Source organism: Saccostrea cucullata, unplaced genomic scaffold, assembly GCF_032062105.1.
Source record: "Saccostrea cucullata isolate Sc308-1 unplaced genomic scaffold, CSIRO_AGI_Scuc_v1 ctg3232, whole genome shotgun sequence".
Taxonomy (NCBI): Eukaryota; Metazoa; Mollusca; class Bivalvia; order Ostreida; family Ostreidae; genus Saccostrea; species Saccostrea cuccullata.
The window spans coordinates 69629-87668 of record NW_026925798.1 but is presented as its reverse complement, the minus strand read 5'-3'; the positions used below and the strand labels follow the sequence as shown (position 1 = coordinate 87668).

General features: G+C 36.2%; 1 protein-coding gene across 2 annotated transcripts in view; it reads right to left on the bottom strand.

Moving 5' to 3' along the window:
• Positions 1 to 692: 692 nt before the first annotated feature.
• Positions 693 to 18040, bottom strand: part of LOC134269823 (calmodulin-beta-like) — a 41900-nt gene continuing 24552 nt past the window's right edge. For both annotated transcript variants that reach the window (XM_062752026.1, XM_062752025.1), the window contains exons 3-5: positions 9893 to 10036; positions 7783 to 8028; positions 693 to 894 (exon numbers count right to left, since the gene is read on the bottom strand). In XM_062752026.1, the coding sequence (XP_062608010.1) occupies positions 854 to 894; positions 7783 to 8028; positions 9893 to 10036 (431 nt within the window). In that variant the 3' untranslated portion in view covers positions 693 to 853. The remainder of the gene's footprint in view (positions 895 to 7782; positions 8029 to 9892; positions 10037 to 18040) is intronic.

Below are 18040 nucleotides of genomic sequence, written 5' to 3'. Positions count from 1 at the left end.
GCATCGGGTAACATAACACTCCAGGGCTTTCCTGTCACCGAGGGGAAAATATTCTGGTATGTCAAACTCGAAGCCATTGATATATGTATAATATAATATTTTTGAATAAGTTTTCTTATTATATCACAAATGTAATAAGTTTCGCTATAAACCCTGAAAAATGCTGAGTCACACCGAAAACAGTTATGTCACGCCGGAAACAGTTATGTCACCCCGACGGAAACAGTTATGTCATCCTTTCGATCACTTATCTAAAAATGTTATATATTATAATAATAGCTCTCGTTACGTTGCCTTAAGCGAGGAATAAAGCTTACTGTCAATTTTTATTTTCAAAACGGTAAATAAAAAAAAAGCATGCGTCGCCCGAGACTCTTGTATACACATGTATATATACGAAATTTCAGTTCTTTACTATTTGCATAATATTGAGATAATCTCCTCTCTCATCATTGATTTGTTTTCTTGCTCAATTTATACAAAATATTCTAAAATTATACAAAAAGTAATCTGTTCGTTGCTGTTTTGTGAAAGGTGTGAAATGCCTCGTAAAAAACGCATGTTTTTTTAGTGTTGGGTTTTACCCCCTTTTTCTCATCCTCGCTTTACAGATGAAATAATTAACATGGAACATCATGTGGACATGTGGACACCAATATGAGATGACATTAACTTGGAATTAAAATTTAAAGTTGTTTTCATTTCATGAGATCCTTTATCAATTGTTAAGAGAATGGCTTCGATGAATAGAATCTCATTATTTATCATATCATCCGCTTTTCCAGTAAGGAAGACGAGCAACAAAATCAGACAATAGTAACTTTCACGTCAGACTGTTTCTGGAGTTTCCATACTACGTTAGTGGATACTTCGTGCACATCAGCTTCACAAATTCTGAAATAAAATAGATTAATAATGCGTTAGAGTATGATAAGAAGCCCAGTTCCCAATTCTAAAGTTTCAACTTTTCCCTCTCGTCGATGAAACAAGAGGCCCATGGGTCACAATGCTCACTTCAGCACATTGCCTAGGAAAAAGCACAATTTAATTAAGTATTATAAAGTTTACATGGGAGGACTTGAGTTTTTAAACTACCTGAGGATGAATCCATATCAATATTATAACAAAATTGATGACTTTGCTGTTGTTCCAAGTCCCTCGCGAGAATTTAATTTTTCAATCCTATTGAGTTGCCGCCACTTGCCGGTGAAGGGATGCAAATTTTTACCCATGCGCGGTACTCTGGGCCATTTAGCAGTGAAGGATGTTTTTCGTGCCAGCACCCACCGCGCCACGGACCCTCGGTTTGTATGGTCTCATCCAAAGGGCGGGTACACATACCCCACAGTGAAATTCGTCCTGCGACGTAAGGATCAATTGCAACTCCTTATTCCGCGACTCTAGAGCAGACGACCTTACCACTGTGCCACGCGGGCGACCTCCTGGTGTTAGGGACAATTTTTCTTGCATATTCTTTTGTAAATATTTGATCCTCAATTCTGGCCCCTCCCTAACCCAACCCCTAATCATTTGAACAAACTTGAATTTTCACTATGCAAAAAAGTTTGAACTGTTTTGTCCCAGTGGTACCTCATAAACATTTTTAACTGCCATCAAATTTTAACAATTTCTGAATTATCTGCCCTTTAAAAAGCATGATCAATTATTTGAACAAATTTGAATCCACCTAAGGATGCGTTGGGGCAAATTTGATTGATACTGACCGAGGAGTACTGAAGAAGTCGAAGATCTGAAAAGATTAAAGACGGACGTACACTGTATTGGCGGACAGACGGGCTGACTAAATAAAATGCGACCAGAAAAGCTCTCTCGAGCTTTCAGCTCATGTGAGAAAAAAACGAAGTCTGTGAGCCAGTGCCTACTAGTAATACCCCTACTCTGATGTGAATATACACTAACATGTTAATATGCACGTCAAGTTCAGTTACGGGCAGATGCACGGAAAAAACAGAAGTTGACGTCAGATTTATATAAAAATAAATACCACCATATTACATGCCTCAAAAAAGTATGTACCAAAATTTCAGGCATATGTGATGAGTAGTTGCTGAGAAAACTGCGAAATAAATTATTATGTATGATACGGACAGACGCAAGAATAAACAGGAAGTTACAACAGATGTGAATAAAAATATATCCCACCATATGGCATGCCTAAACAAAAAAGTGTTCTAAAATTTTAAGCATCTGCAAGGAGTAGTTGATGAGAAAACTGCGGTAAAATTGTTATGAATGAAACAGACTGACGCACGGATTAACAGAAAGCTGATGTAAGATTTGAACAAGAGGCTCATGGGTCACATCGCTCATCTGAGCACTGTGGCTAATGGAGGGGCCCCGGACTATGATTTGAACAAACTTGAATTTACACTAACTAAGATGTTTGCATATTTCTTTGACTGACGCACGGATTAACAGAAAGCTGATGTAAGATTTGAACAAGAGGCTCATGGGTCACATCGCTCATCTGAGCACTGTGGCTAATGGAGGGGCCCCGGACTATGATTTGAACAAACTTGAATTTACACTAACTAAGATGTTTGCATATTTCTTTGACTAATTATAATGGCATTGTTTACCCTTTAAGTCTGTGCCCCCCCCCCCCCCCTCGAAAGTTATCATTGGAACAAAATTATACCTGAAGATGCCTCAATGTAAATCTGATTAATCATGGCTCTGCTGTGATTTTTTTTTTATTTTTACCTATATATTTCTATGTGAAACTTTGATCGTCCATTATGGCCCTGCCCTCCCCCCAGGGGTCATGATTTGAACATACTTGAGTCTACACTACCCAAGGATGGATGCTCTCATATAAATATGACCAATCATGGCTCTGCTGTTCTTGAGAAGATTTCAAAAGTTTTTTCCTGTATATTTCTATGTAAAACTTTAATCGTCCATTGTGGCCCCTCCCTATCCCCAGGGGTCATGGTTTGAAAAAACTTGAATCTACACTACCTGGGGATGCTCTCATATTATAAATATGACCAATCATGGCTTTTTTGTTCTTGAGAAGAAGATTTTTCCTATATGTTTCTATGCAAAAATCTGATCTTCCATTGTGGTCCCGCCCTACCCCCGGGGGTCATGATTTGAACAAACTTGAATCTACAATACCTGAGGATGCTTTCATATAAGTAAGACCAATCATGGCTTTGCTGTTCTTGAGAAGACGATTTTTAAAGACTTTTCCTATATATTTCTATATAAAAATTGATCGTCCCTTGTTGTCCCGCCCTACCCCCGGAGGTCATGATTTGGACAAACTTAAAACCTATAATACCTAAGGATAACTCCCCATAAGTTTCAACTTTCCTGGCATAGTGGTTCTTGAGAAGAATATTTTTAAAACATGCCACCAAAGTTTCACTAATTCTCAATTATAACCCTTTGAATTGTGGCGTGGCCCTGCATTTTAATAAATTTGAATCCCCTTCACCCAAGGATGCTTTTTGGCAAGTTTGGTTAAATTTGGCTAAGTGGTTCAGGTGAAGAAGTCGAAAATGTAGAAAGGTTACAGACGTACAGACAGACGGATTACAGACAAAATGTGATCAGAAAAACGCACTTGAGCTTTCATGATGAATCCCACCATATACGAGGGCTGTTCAATAAATAATGTCCTCGGTGCTCAGAAAGAAGCAAACGACGCCTTTTAATGATTTAGTCTTCATGATTTTATTTATTAATCTCTTTTAATTCAAACACATGTCTGTAACATTTTTTATCCAATTTCTGATTGTTTTTAGAACTCATTTTTGGGTATAACCCTTAGTATACTGGAAAATGGCAGACCCAGTGATTTTCCGGACTTGTTTTTTTCCTTCTGAAAGGTGTTTTTTAAAGTTTGGAAATAGAAACAAGTCAAAAGGTCAAAGATCTGGCAAATATTGTTAATTTGAAAAAATATTAACTTTCTGTTTATCTCGAAAACACCTTTACTCTTCAGGGCATGCGGGATTGGACGCTGTCATGAAGAAATTCAATGTAGTGGATTCCTGATTCTGGGTCCTTGCTCAAATAAACCTATCGATCTTTTTGCAAAAAAATTGCTTTCTAGACTCCACCAGATATTAAACTGTCTCCCCGAATACGAATTTGAACAACACTACCACTAATATTCAAGAAAATTGCATATAAGTTTGTCTTTGTGCTCTTGCATACCTTTGCTTTTGTCAGACACTCGCAGTTTTTATCAAGTACATCTTATGGTAAATTTTGTTTTGATGATTTTAAGCAATAGCTTCATGTTCCAAAATCTGTTTAGATATAAAACAAACGTGAATAACTACAAATACTGTTATTTTAAAATAATTGTTAAGACTTTCGTACACGCTGTCGTTTTCACTCATTTTTCAAAATATAGGGTGACCTTTGAGTACCAAGCTTTTTTAATGTCAAACGTTTCTTAAAAACAGTGTAAATTACTCCCGATATGATGTCTATCAAATTTGCTATGTGTCTCAAAGTCAATCATACATCATCAAATATTATTTGTTGAAATTTGGCAAACAGTACATAAGTTGTTATAATTTTTGTTGGCAAGGAGGGTACCCATTTTTGATGCCCATTATATAATTTTTTAATCATTAAAATCCAACTGCTCATTTGTCTATAAAACAGGCATCGGTTGCTGTAAATGACACATATTTCAGTGAATATTTATTTGGGATTTTTAACAAGTTTTACAGCAGCTTTAATGTAGCCTTTATTTTCACTCTAGTTTACTGATTCTTTACCATTCATTTATAATGCAGTGTCTCGAAAAGCCTCGAAAAGCCCTTGTTTCCCAGCTTCTCACGATGAAACTATGTGATGAAAAGTGGTCACATAAACTGTAATGAATTCAGTAAAGATTCAATAACGAGAGAAAGTCAAGATTAATGTCATATGATATCTGTATTGTATGTCATACAGTTCAGGACATTATTTATTGAACAGCCCTCGTAGGATGCCTCAGAGAAGAATGTTTTAATATTTCAAGCATCTGCAATAAGTAGTTGCTGAGAAAACAAAATTTGTTATGTATGAAATGGACAGACGCACGGATGAACAGAAGTTGATATCGGATATGAAAAATGAATCCAACTATGTGGCATGCATCAGAAAAGAATATGTTAAATGTTTAAGCATCTGAGATAAGCAATTGGTGAGAAAACTGCAACGAATATTTGTTATGCATGAAACGGACATAGGCACGGATGAACAGGAAGTTGATATCAGATTTGAACAAAAATGTATCCCACTGTATAGCATGCCGCAGAGAAGACTGTGTTAAAATGTCAAGCATCTGCGATGTGCAGTTGTCGAGAAAACTGCGACCAAAAGTTTGTTACGGACAGACGGACAAACACACAAGAGCAAAACAGTATAACCCCCGTATAAAATCGGATAAAAAACAATGGCCAGTTAACAGTCGCTTAATACTGCGGATTTATCAATGAAACCGTAGACTATTTGCAAGATTCTTGATGAAAATGTGGAAGTTCACAACGATGACAAACACGACAGACAACGGACTAATTTTATTCATGATCCATCGGGTGTTGCTAGAAAGCGGAACGGAAAACGGAATATATTTTCGATTAAAGTAAACAAAATTTATCATAAACGATATATTTTGTACATATTCAACCCCCATTCTTAATAACAAGTTGATTTAGTCATGTTCAGTTTCTCATTCTCGAAAACCGCTGACATATGTACCAGTGACGTTGAATCGAATATGAAAGTGTGGGTTGGGGGAGAATTAACTTACCTGAAAAGAATTTGACATGCCGAAAAAGAGAAGACAATTGTTTGATTCTAGAGGGGAGATAAATTCCATCTCCAACGCCTTTCAGTACTATTTTTTTTTAACTAACTTACTACATTAATTACATTAACAAAATGTGTGGGGCTTCACTGAACATTTCTATAGTAAAAAGTTTATGCCTGGAAAAAGGGGGATATTTGATATCGAAATGAACCAATGCAAGAGAGATTAAGTGTAAAAAAAAATCTTAAGACTACGATTAGAGCAAACATTTCCGACAAGCTCGAACAAACACCTCTAATGTAACACTGATCGTTAAAATTTTATACAAAATAGAGTCGCTTAATTCCTGCTCATTAAAATTCTGAATGAATAAAGTTGGAAACATTTTCTATGGTAAATTTAAGGAATTGAACAGAAATTTCTATTTTTAGTAACCATGGCAAAACCATTCATCGAAATCAAAAAAACGATGCATTAAATTTTATATCTTTGTGTAGTCTACTTGTGTGCCAAGTTATATTGAAATCAGACCAAAACTGTAGGAGGAGTAGCGTTTTGAAAAATTGTTTACAGACAGACGGACGGACGACGGACACCTTCGCATAAGCTCTTCTGGTCTCTGACCAGTAGAGCTAAAAATCAGAGGTGGGACATTAGGTACCATGGATGAATGAGCATCCCCTGCCGGTCAAACCGGTCGTTTGCTCCTTGCCATGATCGGGAAAAAACGAAAAAATCCGTCGTCAATTTTGAGTATAAATAATGAACTAATTAACAATCAGTATGAAAAACGTCAGTCAGCATTTGACTCAATGATAAATTGTATTTGCTGACAAGGACATTGTATCGACCACAGAACTTACAAAATGATGACTTTAAACGAGACTGCTGAAATTCCTGTTTCAGCAACTTGTTTGTTATTAATTTACCTCGTTTCAGAAATTGTTCATAGGTATAGAGCATGCTCTTGCGTATTTATTCAACTGAGATACATAAGCTCCGTATGCAGGTAATGAAGGTATAACTATATTGCTGCATAAGTAAGGGAAGTTGACGATAGAAAAGTAAAAGTCATCACGCTAATCATAGAGCTTGGTTGTTAGATTACCATTAACGTCTTTTTCTAGTAAAATATTAAAATATGAAACAGACTCTGTGGTATCTTTTATCTAAAGCATTTTGTCGCCCTGTACTTCTGTCGCAGTCATCGATATATATACTAAAAGTCATACATTATATATATTTTCAGCCAACGACAATATATTCCGATGGACGACACTGTTTGCAAAGTGTGTTAATGCATATTGTCGCCAATGACAATTTGACCAGAACGTCAACATGCAATGTCATTGAGGCTACTATTCTCAACAGCGACGTGCATGATTTAAACTATAAGTTAAGAGAGATAAAAGATTTTTTTTTCTTTCTGCTTCGATTGATCTGTTGAAAACTCCCAACAATTTTTCTTAGCTACCGAGAAACGAGATTAAAAGGCCCCCATTTGATCAAGTACTTTCTCCCATGTTTTGGATTTTAAACTGTCAGAGGTATTAAATATGAAAAAAACATTCGACAGTCATATACGCAAGGAAAAATGGTTATCAAGCCTTAAAAATTGTCTATTGAAAAGATAGAGATGTTGATTTATATTTCAATTGAAACTGATAAGGCCACACCAATTTAATTTCATGTTTGTCGGACATCTGATGAAATATAGTAGGAGTGGACAAACGGTTAAATAATATTATCTTATTGAAGTCAAAATTTTTAGGCGGAACATGGAAGAAATTGAGCGGAAAATTAATTTTTTTTATTTTGGTTTATTCTGTATTACAGAGTTATCAGATGTAAAATATGAAGGAAAAAGAGAATGGAAATGGGAAAAAAATTCAATTAGCACGGAATTTTCCGGATGTGAGGAAATAAAATCAATATTTTTGTAGTCATTTTTTTTACCTAAAAATTAACATTTTTTGAATGGCCTTTTCTCATTGATATACCTTCATAATTCATCCTCCCATCAAAATCAACATCCACCTCTTTAATCATCTCCTCCACCTCTTCGAGTGTCAGTTTCTCTCCTAGGTTCATCATACATAGGCGTAGTTCGTCTGCATCAATGTAACCATTACCGTCCCTGTCAAACATTTTAAAAGCCTCTCGAAGCGCAACCTCATGGTCTTCTTCGTCCAAATCACGACTCATAACAACATCCAAGAAACTTTCAAAGTCGATGAAACCTGTGCCTAATGAAACAAGAGGTCCATGGGCACATCGCTCACCTGAGTAGCTTTGACCATGCTGTTCTTTACCAGATTTCCCGCTAGTAATACTTATTGTGACCCCACGGGTCATAATTTGGACAATTTAGAATCTACACTACCCCAGACTGCTTCCGCATTAGTTTCAGCTCAGTAGCCTAGTAGTTCATGTAAATAGGATTATTAAAGTTTTTTTTCCTTTTATAGTTCGATGTGAAACCAAATTGATTCCAAATTGTGGCCCTGCCCTACCCCTGGAAGTCTTGGTTTGAACAATTTAGAATCTACACAACCCAAGGATGCTTTCACATAAGTTTCATCTTTTCTTGCCCGGTAGTTCCGGAGAAGGTTTCTTTTTTAAAAATTCCTATTTATTTCAATGTTAAAATTCGATTCCAAATTACGGCCCCACCCTTAATTTTTGGGTCATGATTTGAACAATTTGAAATCTACCCAAGGACGCTTTCACTTAAGTTTCAGTTGCTCTGGCCCAGTGATTCTTGAGAAGAAGATTAAAAGATTTTTGCCTATTAATTTTAATGTAAAACTTTGGCTCCCAATTGTGGCCCCGCCCTAACCCCGGGGGTCATGATTTGAACAATATAAAATCTACCCTACCTGAGAATGTTTCCTCATAAGTTTCAGCTTTTCTGGCTCAGTGGTTCGAGATTTTTAAAGTTTTTCTCCCTATATATTTCTATGTAAAACTTGGATTCCCTATTTTGGCCCCGCCCACATGATTTGATAAATTGAGAATCTACACTACCCCAGGATGCTTTCACGTAAGTTTGAGCTTTTCTGGCCACATGGTTCTTGAAAAGAAGATTTTTAAATTTTTTCTTACATATTTCTATGTAAGATTTGGATTCCCTATTGTGGCCCCGACCAACCCCAGGGGGTCATATCATGTTTAAATTTAGAATCTACACTACCCGAGGATGCTTCCACATAAGTTTCGGCTTTTCTGTCCAAGTGGTTATTGAGAAGATTTTTTCAATGACCCCATCCAATTTTTGTCTTTACTTGATTATCTCCCCTTGTGAGGAGACTTGGCCCTTCGTTTTAACAATTTAAACTCCCATTTACCCAAGAATGCTTTGTACCACGTCTGGTTAAAATTGACCCAGTAGAAGTAGAATATGTGAAATTTCTACGGACGGAACGACGGGTAAAATGTGATCAGAAAAGCTCAATTGAACCTTCGGCTCTTAAACTTTTAAAAGATCTATTACTTTTTGTTATTGTTTAGTTTGATAATATATATATTATATGATGTGAATGGAATTGAATTTGTATAACCAGGTGGAACTTCTCCACACATATTTGACTAATAAGATTAAACTATTCCAGAAAAGGTCTTTAATTTTTATCTTTAATTGTGCCCCTCCAAAATTTAGGTTTCTAGATTTCAAAGGAACTTAAATTCATTCCACCGTAGGATATTTCCGCATAGATTTAATTCATCTTTACGATTTTGCAATTGTTAATTAGAGGAGTATTTTAAAATATGTTCACTTTAAACTCTTATTTCTATTTTGGTCTCATTCTACACTGATGCTATGTTTTGAACAATTTACCGACTTCACTACCTCAGTAAACTTTGAAGTGAGAAACATCTTAAGTATTCTGATCTAGAAAATGTTCTTAATAAGATTTTCCCATATACTTGGAACACCTGTTGTGACCCTATCCTAGCACCAGGGACAAAAAACATTCCTTAACTCCAAAAAGAAAAGATAATATACTTATCTATCCTAGTGTTCTGTCTCTCCGTAATTTTCTTTCCCTCACAGGAACAATAGATAATTGCATACATGTGTTATCAACTTGACAATTTTATCAAAAATACCTTCTGAGTCAATCTCGTCAATCATTTCTTGAATTTCGATTTCGGTCGGGTTATGGCCTAGAGCACGAAGTACGGCTCCTAGTTTCTGAACTGATAGGATTCCATCGTGGTCCTTGTCGTACATGTTAAATGCTTCTTTATATTCTACAAGTAGATGATGTAACACTTATGTAAGATATGCAAAAATATATCAAAAATCATAAAAACTAAATTTTGAAACTTTATTGAGAACTCCGTAGAAAAGTGACAACAAAATTAAACTTGTCTGGAATTATGTATTCTGCATATTTTACTTGTACACACAGCTATTCTTGCCTTTCAGTAATGTGGTGTTCCCATGGGTACCAATTTTACCCCGTTAATTTATTATCAGATTTGTGTATATTCAATTAAACAAAAGTTAATAAAAAGCTTATACAGGGTGTGTTCTTCAACTCGACACAAGTTTACAATGTAGAGACATCGGCAACGTACAGTGCATTATCAAGTCGCAAGCCTGGCGCAGTTGTTAGAGCGTCTGCTCTAGAGTCTCGAAGTAAGGAGTTGATCCTTACGTCACCGTATCGAATCCCACTGTTGGACATGGAGACGAGTCCTTCTAATGAAACCGTATAAACCGAGGTCCCGTGTTGCAGTCGGTGCTGGCACGAAAAAGATCCCTCCCTGCTCAAAGTCCCTAAGTGCCGAGTATTAGACAAAATTTGCAGCTCGCCATCGACAAGTGGTGGCGTCTCCATATGAAATATTCTCAAGAGGGACGTTAAACAATATGCAATCAAATTGAATCAAACAATCACTTATCACTAGTTACTTCCATTTATATGCATTTTCGACTCGAAATACATGTAACCCACAAGAACTTGATATAATATAATCAGATTTATCCCTAAAAGATAAATACAGTTATTGAGAATGACGTTTATTGCTTTCTATTGTGAAATTTTAAATAGCTACAAAGTGCAAACCGTTTTCTGGAATTATGCGGTTTTATCATTACGATTCTACGGTTAATAGTACATGTACATGAGTGTTCATGAGCATGCGCCAGGTCTTTTCAACTTCCATCTTGTTCGGAGCAGACGAAATCATCAGTACTGAGAATACAAATCCAGTATCATCGACATTGTATTGTATTAATCGAAGAAATTTATGTATGTAAATAGCTTAAGGCAAGAATATAAATTCATATTTAATGAATTTGTTTAAAATTTGTTTACTAATTCTTCAGAAAATAGTATTGTAAAAAAAGAGAATTTTATTTTCAATACTTGATTGAATATAATGCATGTTTAAATATCTACAATTAGCAATAAACAAATCTCTGACGTTTTATTAATTATTTGCAAGAACATGAGCACGGGATTGTTAATAGCGGTTGCATCGAGGAGATCCAAGACAAAATCGCCTTATGCCAGACCCCTACAAGTGCAACAGGACCCTCGGCGCAACCAACACGAGAGCCTGCCCAAATTCAGCATGCCGGAAATGGTAGCCAAGAGTTATCTGCTAATTCCAGTGGCCTACAAGTCTCATTCGAGGTCAATTCCGTGGATACCACACTATCTCAGCTGCAACAGATATCTACGGCTCCAGCAACAACAAATGTTGCTTATCAGCAAGGTACATGTATGCCTCTTAATTCCCAAGTTAGTATTACAGCAGATCTTGGGGCTAACATACCTTTGACAACACAAGAAACAATCTGGAATAATGAGTATATAGATCTAAATATATAACTAGAAAAATGTTACAAAATTGTTATAGGCCTTATGCACTCTAGTATCTTAAGATGCAATCATTTGCACAATCTAGAATATCAATGAACAAGAGGCCAATGGGCCTTATAGGTCACCTAAGTATCATGTAACAACTCTTCAACAATTGAATTTGATTCGTGCTTAAACCAGAGGCCATGAAATTCGCAATTTTGAAAGAGGCACCATTGCTTATCATAACTATACACTAAGCATGCTTATTTTGGTTACTTAATATTCAGAGGTAGATCTGAGTAACAAAGAGAAAATGCATTTCCGCTTTATCAGTTGTGCACCCCATCCCACAGGAACCACTGACCCTGGGGCAACATCTTTCAAAATTTAGAAATTTAATTTCATCATGTTGTCGATGAAAACCAAAATACAGATTTCAAAGCATTAAATTATTTTCAGACTATGTACCTCCCCCCCCCCCCCTTCCCAATTACCTCTGTCCCAGGGGCCCGGAAATTATTTATTTTGTAAGAAGCAGCTTTCTTCGTCATAAATGTACTAAGATCATTGGCATAATACCCAGGAGCAAAGGAAAAGATTTTCAAAGAATTCCTGCATTTTCACTATATAAACATTTGAGCCCCGCCCTAACACAAGAAGCCCTGACATTCACAAATCTATGAAAGACATCCGTCCTCCTCATAAACATGTACATTGTTCATTCAATTGGTTTAATACCCTGGTGCAGGAAAGAAGATTTTTAAAGAAATTATGGATTTTCACTATATATTCAAAAGATCCCCACCCTAACACCAGGACCCAACAACTCAGGGGCCATGAAATTTACAATTTTCGAAAAGGCAGCCTTATTCAAAATAACTATTTACTTGATTAGTTTATTTAGCAATGAGCAGAGAAGAATATTTTCAAACAAATAGTTCATTTTTATGCGCCCGGATTGATAGATCTGGAGCGTATATTGTTTTTTCCTGTCTGTTTATCTGTCTGTTGTCACCTTTAACCTTCGCCATAACTTTTGAACCATAACTTCAAACTTGGTATGCCTACTTCGCTTATTAAGTTCTTTCAAATGACACCAAGGTCAATGACCTTGTGACTTTGACTGTGACTTATATGCTAAAAATAACTTTTAAACTTTCGCCATAGGAGATAGAGACTTCATATTTGGTTTGCATACTAAATTAGTTACGTTCTTTCAAATGACACGAAGATCAATTTTCTCTTGACCTTGAATGTGACCCATATGCTAAAAATAGCTTTCTCGAACTTGGTTACCGCTGGGCACATAGTGTTTCACAAACTCGTCTTTTTTTTATATAATCTTTATAGCCCCGCCCTAGCACTAGAACCCCTAACCCTTGGGCCATGAAATTCACAATTTTGGCAGAAGCAGCCTTATTCAACATTACTATGTACTTGGTTAGTTTAATGCCCACGAACAGAGAAGATTTTCAAAGAATTTATGCATTTTCACTGTATAATCTATATAGCCAAGCCCTGACACTGAAACCCCTGATCCTGGGGCCATGAAATTCACAATTTTGGAAGAGGCAGTCATTTTCAACTCAACTATGCACTCAGTTTATTTAATGCCCAGGAGCAGAAAAGAAGAATTTCAAAGAAATAATGCATTTTCATTATATAACCTATTCGGCCCTGCCCTAGCACTAGAAGCCCTGACCCTGGGGCAATAGAAATTTTGGTAGAGGACTCAATGCAGATTACAGTCATGCAAACAGTTTGACTGTTTGGTGTCCAGGAGTAAAGAAGATTTTTTAAAAATTGCACTAACTTTAATGGTTTTTGCCCCACCCCCAAGGGGGAGGACAGGGAAAATGAAATTTACAATTTTTTCACCTTTCCCCATAGATGCTATATGCCATAATTGGTTAAAATTGGTTCAGTGGTTTCAGAGAAGAAGCTGAAAATGTTAACGAACGACGGACGAAAACGGATAGCAATCGGTCAACTCAGGTGACCTAAAAAAAATAGTACAGTAACCTTGAATAATTCAGAATTAAAGTACATCTGTAAGGTTCCACGCATGTTTCAATTTTTCTGTCTCAGTAATTTCTGATATGAAGATATTAGGTCAAAAAAATTAATTAACAGTTTCTCAGGCACCGCCGCATCACTTCAAAAACGGCCGCATTGATCAATTTTATTGACATATTGAAAAGGGAAATAACTCGATTTTCTATTTTCCCAAGTTGAAAAAGAAAATTGAGTTATTGCCCTTTTCAGAAATGCTAAGGTAGACGTTCTTATTAGAAAACCTGTATATTTCTTCTAAATTTACAATATTTTATGAATTTACTTTTAAATAAATGTTTAGAATAACATTATTTATTTCAAGTTAGAAACAAATTATAACTAACTTCAGAGAACAAAAATTAAGAATTAGTAGATATTATCATTTTAATGAACAAATGGCTAAAAAAAAAAAAAAAGGTGTAAGACCTGCTTAAAAAAAAAGCCTGCCTGCCGCATTGAATTTTTTGGCCTGAGAAACTATTGATTAATTTGTTTGGCCTTAATGACCCTCTGCAACCGTACTTGTGGTTTTCTTCACCATTATACATTAATTTTGGAAGTGGACTTCCCTTCATTTGAAATATATATTTCCTTAACCAACTGCGTAAATACCTTGTGCTAGCCTATTTACAATGAAACATAATAGAGTTAACAAACAGTGTTCAAGAGCAAAAGTCCATAAAACAATACAAAACAGAAGCAGAGCAAACACGGGCGAGTTGTTCTTTGTAGGTCGAATATGTGGAGAAGATACGGAGACCGGTCCTTCGGATTAGACATACATGTATAACCCGAGGTCTTGTGTCTTAGCAGAGGGACGTTAAACACCATACAAACAAAAACCAGCTTAGGTGAACGTTGACCTTCAAGAATCTTGGAAAAACAATAGGGATAACTTTGTCTAAAATTACTCGATTCTACCCAAAACAAAATTTGACCTAGGAATGCTTATGAGAAAAATGTGTAATAAAATTTCATTTCAATATGTGCAACCTCTGCAAAGAAAATGAAAGTTGCTTTTTCATGCCCTATTTTGTTTTCTTTTTTTTTTGGTCGACTTTGTCAATGTAGCAGGCCTACATGGGCTTCCCTTTCTTACCATGCTGCTTTGTTTATGAAAACTATGCATGCGTATAAAGCATGGAATGTGGAAACCAAACAAGTTGCGATGTAGTTATTTATGGGCCATAAATAATTGTTGATTTCAATGAAATTATCAGACTGGTATGATTGACTTATAAAACTTGTAATTTTCTTAAAGTGTATACATTTATGAGTAGTAAAAATATTCCAAATCCTATTGGAAAATTTTAACCAGCCTGTTTTTTGATGAGATGCGCCGTACAGTCACTCTAAAAGGAGGTATTTGTACGTACAGGAACAATCCAAAATTCTGTCCATAGCAGTTTCAATCAATGGTGCCCCGTACCAAGGATGACAACCCCCTGGGCACGTTAAAGATCGTTTCTCTGGAGTTCGAAAAAATCGAGTAGGCTCACTGTTGTCCGACAAGTCCGCAAGAGAAATCAAACTTTAAAAGACCGATTATTATACCCCCCGCTTGAAAAGCAGAAAAACAGTATAACCCCCCCCCCCCTCTCCTTCGGAGCTGGGGTATAAATATGGCCTGCCCCAACAAAGTATGTTATAAAATTTCAAGCATCTGTAAAGAGTAGTTGCTAAGAAAACTGCGAAAATGTATGTTACGGACAGACGCACGGATATACAGGAAGTTGACATCAGAAGTAAACAAAACTGAATCCCATTATATCACATGTCTCAGCAAGAATGTAATAAAATTTCAAGCATCTGCGATGAGTAGTCGCTGAGAAAACTGCGACGAAAATTTGTAATGTACGAAACAGACATACATGTACGCACGGATGAACAGGAAGTTGACATCGGATTTTACAAAAAATGAATCCCACGTTATAGCATGCCTTAAATTTCAAGCTGAGAAAACTGCAACAACAATTATTTGTTATGTTTGGTACGGACAGACGCACGGATGAACAGGAGGTTAACATTGGATTTGAACAAAAATGAAACCCACCATATGGCATGCCTCAGAGATGATAGTTTTAAAATTCAACTATTTGCGATGAGTATTTGTTGAGAAAACTGCGACCAAAAATTTGTTACGGACAGACAGACAGACGTAGAGACAGATGTTCAAGGGCTAACACTATACCCCCTCTCCTTCGGAGCGGGGACATAATAAAAGAAGTCAAGATTTTCATAAATAGCAATGGAAAATTTAAGAAAAATTCAAAGTTGCTTATGAGCTTTCATTCAAATCTGATATTTTACAAGAAAAAGACATAAACGGTAATCTAACAACCAAACTCTACGATAAACGTGATGGCTTTAACTTTTCAATCGTCAACTCTTAACGCAGGTATGAAAAGGCTTCCCAGAGAATATTGCAGTGTACTCTGTCTTCACTTTTCTGAACTACAAATGTATGACGTCATAATTAAAAATGACGATTAGTCAGTGCAAACTTGAGCTGTAATGAGGGGGAGAGTGTCATAAACCTTACATCCTATTTCAATCTGCGTTTTAAGATGCAGAAATCTAGTTTAAAATAACCACGTTTTAATTCTTTTTTTAAAATATAATATATCCGAATAATTTAGATAACTGTTTTATTACTCTTGTGTAAAAGTCAGCGTATTCAAAATACAAAAATATACGTTTGACATTTACCCTTTTTTATACTCGTGGACAGAGGCAGAATTCATAATATGTGTATAAAGAGCCTGGCGCAAGTCTTTAAGGGTTTTCCACCCTCACAATTTTTATGGTTCAAAGTACAAAAACTTCCATTAATTCCATAAACCCTTTCCAGTCCGAGTTGACAATTGTAACAAGCATCGATTTGTGCACATTAATAAGGAATAAGTGAGATTCAAACAGGCTTAAATATCCTGCAATCATCTGTTGCTATGTTAAAAATGCAACTTCCGTTAAAAAAACAGTGCTCGCATTAATAAACGCAACGGTAGAAAATTTATTAAAATTCAAAACATGCAAGCATGACGGTTTTTGTTCATTTTAATACCCAACATGACTTGCGGTTCAAACACCTTGCATGGTATCGGATGAAATCGAGGGTATCCACGGCAGGAAATATAGCGTAAATTCACTATAATAGTGAGATACCACTATTATAGCGGAATTTACGTTTCCCCCCAACCTCGTGAAAACAGGTTCAAATGCATAATTCTGATGCTGAAATACTTGCTACTTCTAAGATACTTTTGAGTTGTGAATACCTGGGAAACTATTTTAAATAGAAGTACAATAAAGAAAACGGTTGAATGAAGATACCTGTGGAGGAGTTATTGCCCTTGTCAACATTTTTTAAAGATTGAATAATTGATTAACAAGAGGCCCATGGGCCACATCGCTCACCTGAGAAGCTTTGACCATTCTGTTCTTTACCAGATTTCACCCTTGTTATACATAATGCATCCCCACCCTACCCCACTGATCATAATTTAGACATTTTGAAATCTACACTACCCCATGATCCTTCCATGGGCACATATGTTTCAGCTTTTTTGGCCCAGTGGTTCCTGAGAAGAAGATTTTCAAAGATTTTTCCTATATATTTCTATGTAAAACTTTGATTCCCTATAATGGCCCCGCCCTTCCCCCGGGGATCATGATTCCTACAATTTAGAATTTACACTACCCCAGAATGCTTCCACATAAGCTTCACTTTTTCTGGCCCAGTGGTTCTTGAGAAGAAAATTTTCAAAGTTTTTTCCTATATATTTCTATATAAAACTTTGATTCCCCATTGTGGCCCCGCCCTTCCCCCGGGTGTCATTATTTGAACAATTTAGAATCTACATTATACCAGGATGCTTCCACATAAGTTTCAGCTTTTCTGGCCCAGTGGTTCTTGAGAAGAAGATTTTCAAAGATTTTTCCTATATATTTCTATGTAAAACTTTGATTCCCCATTGTGGCCCCGCCCTTCCCCCGGGTGTCATTATTTGAACAATTTAGAATCTACATTATACCAGGATGCTTCCACATAAGTTTCAGCTTTTCTGGCCCAGTGGTTCTTGAGAAGAAGATTTTCAAAGATTTTTCCTATATATTTCTATATAAAACTCTGATTCCCCATTGTGGCCCCGCCCTTCCCCTGGGGGTCATGATTTGAACAATTTAGAATCTACACTACACCAGGATGCTTCCACATAAGTTTCAGCTTTACTGGCCCAGTGGTTCTTGAGAAGAAGATTTTTTAATGACCCCACCTTATTTTTGTCTTTTCTTGATTATCTCCCCTTGGGATAAATATATTTAAGTTTTTACAAATATCATGAAGTAAAGATCTCAACTTCGTGAATGAAGTGTTGCGTAAATC